General features: G+C 60.9%; 1 protein-coding gene across 1 annotated transcript; it reads right to left on the bottom strand.

Moving 5' to 3' along the window:
• Positions 1 to 1,439: 1,439 nt before the first annotated feature.
• On the bottom strand, positions 1,440 to 2,174 carry FIBRA_07715 (uncharacterized protein; the record flags this gene model as incomplete). Its single annotated transcript, XM_012329387.1, has 1 exon — positions 1,440 to 2,174. The coding sequence occupies one exon, from the start codon at positions 2,172 to 2,174 to the stop codon at positions 1,440 to 1,442; it is 735 nt and encodes a 244-aa protein (XP_012184777.1).
• Positions 2,175 to 2,243: the final 69 nt, after the last annotated feature.

Raw genomic sequence — 2,243 nt, 5'->3', positions numbered from 1 at the left:
CGCCCGCCCGCGCCGCTGCCCGTGTCCGTGTCCGTGTCCGCCATGTCCCCGCCGGCCGGCGCACCGCGGCCTTCCCAGGTGCCGCAGCCGACGTAGCGCCAGCCCCAGCGCCGCGCGCCGTCGTGCTCCTCCGCGAGGCGGACGTGCTCCGAGAAGGAGACGTCCACGAGTTCCTTGGGATACGCCCACTTCGCCACGAGCCCGCCGGCCTTGCCGGACGCGCCCTGTGCGACGCCGTGCTTCGACGCCTCGAGGAGGGTGACCGTCGTGCCGGAGGACGCGAAGGCGGGGTGCGCGCAGAGGTAGTACGCCGTGGTGCACCCGATGATCCCCCCGCCGACAATCACGATATGGCGCGGGGGCGTGTCTGTCTCTGTCTCTGTCCGCATAGTTGGTTGCTGCGCGATCTGAGGATCTGCAACGGTGTGTAGCTGGACCAGACTGGTGGACGCAGCGAGACGTACGTACCGGAGTCCTGAGGGTGATGGTGGGAGGAGGGCGATGTGCGGCTCTGCGCACTCGGACTCGAACTCGGAGCCCCGACGTTCTCATGGTGCGTGCGCGGGCCGGCGGAGCCGTCTGCGTCATAGCTGTGGCTGGGACCTGAGCGAAGGCAATAAAGAAAAAATTGCAGAGTCTGTAGACGCGAAAGTCAGGTGGATCTCCTGGTCCCCTAAACACGAATTGAATCCAGGGGGCTTGCTACCCCGGACACACGGCGGTGAGTAGCAGCCGACGACCGAGCGCGGCGCACAAGCACCCCGGCAACTTGGCAGCTTTCGCGCGCGTGCGCCGTGCAAGCCACCACCAATGCGGACGCATATCCAGGACCAGTGACGACCACGACGAAACCCGGCGCCAAGCCGAACTACCCCGCGCAATTGGAGGAATAATGATGGTATGGTCGACCAGAGATGGTGGTTGAGGATAAGACTGTAAACTCGAGCCAGTGCCAGAACGTGGACCGACGAGGGAGCCGAGCAGTGGCGGATTCTCAGCGGTATATGGATTGCTTAGTATCAGGGCTTAGAATAATGAGAGCATAGATGACTCAGTCGCCTTCTATGCATTCTACGCTGTTGCCTAGTCAACAAAATGCAACTTACAACCATGTCAACAGACACCGTTCAAACGCTCCCAAGCCGTGCAACCTCATAGCGACAAATGAGAGGAAGAAAGATCTATTCGTTACAAGCATTACTAAACTAAAGCCGTGAATCATACATCATACGAATCATACAGTAATAATGGTACGGGCAAGGAGTGCATAAGTAGTACATATGTGCCATTGTCCATTGGTATCAGACTTCTCTTCGGCCTTTAAACGCTCACCCTGCGAAAGAAACAACCCAATAAACAGTCCACAAGTCGCAACGCAATAAGGATATCGCACAACCCCGCCACCGAACCGCAACGCAAGGCAAACACCCGGCCGCCCCTCATAGCTGCGCGCGCAGCGGCGACGATGGAACAGGCACGGGCGCAGGCGTCGGCATCGGAGCAGGGTCGGTCTCCATCGCGTACGAGCACGGGAACGTCTTGGCGGGCATAGGTGGGGGAATGGTGTCTGCGTGGGGGTTCTCGTGGCAGATCGAGAGCGCATTCACGAGGATCTCCCACACGAGGTCGATCATCGCCCACAGCCCGGGCTCAAAGATGCCGAGCGAGGTCGAGTTCTTCCACAGGCCCTGCAGCTTCATGAGGTGTTCGTACAGCGCGTGGCCTGTGAACGTCCGTGCGAGCATGCGCGCGTAGCCCATGAGGACCTCTGCGTCCGCGTTCGCGGCCGGTGGTGGTGCAGGGAGCAGGTTCTGCAGGAGCAGCTCGAGGCGATGTGTGTAGAGGTATGTGGAGAGGAGCGGGAATGACTCGGGATCGGGCAGGCGCAGGGGTACAACGGGCAGGGTGAGGCGGTCCGTAGGCGACGCCGGAGGCTGCGGGTTCGAGGCGGGGAGCGTGGGCAACGACGCACAATGCGCGGCCCAGACGATAGCGTGTTGGGGATAGATGGTGAGGCGCCTCTTCTCGCCTGCTGGGGGATTCTCGCGCGAGTACACACCGAACATGTGTGTGGGCATGGCGGCAGAGCGGTCATTCACGAGCACAGAGAGCTCCCGCGGGAAGGTGCTTTCGGGGGCGACGGAGCCCTCGATGCTGGAGCAGACGCGAACCATGCTATTGACAGGAGTCAGGTCAATTGAATTATTCACATCAAAAGATAGCTGCACGTACTCGACGCCAAA

This window comes from Fibroporia radiculosa, assembly GCF_000313525.1.
Source record: "Fibroporia radiculosa TFFH 294 genomic supercontigs, scaffold15474, whole genome shotgun sequence".
NCBI classification, from domain to species: domain Eukaryota; kingdom Fungi; phylum Basidiomycota; class Agaricomycetes; order Polyporales; family Fibroporiaceae; genus Fibroporia; species Fibroporia radiculosa.
Note: the sequence above shows the minus strand (reverse complement) of the source record. Positions and strands in the feature narration are given on the sequence as shown.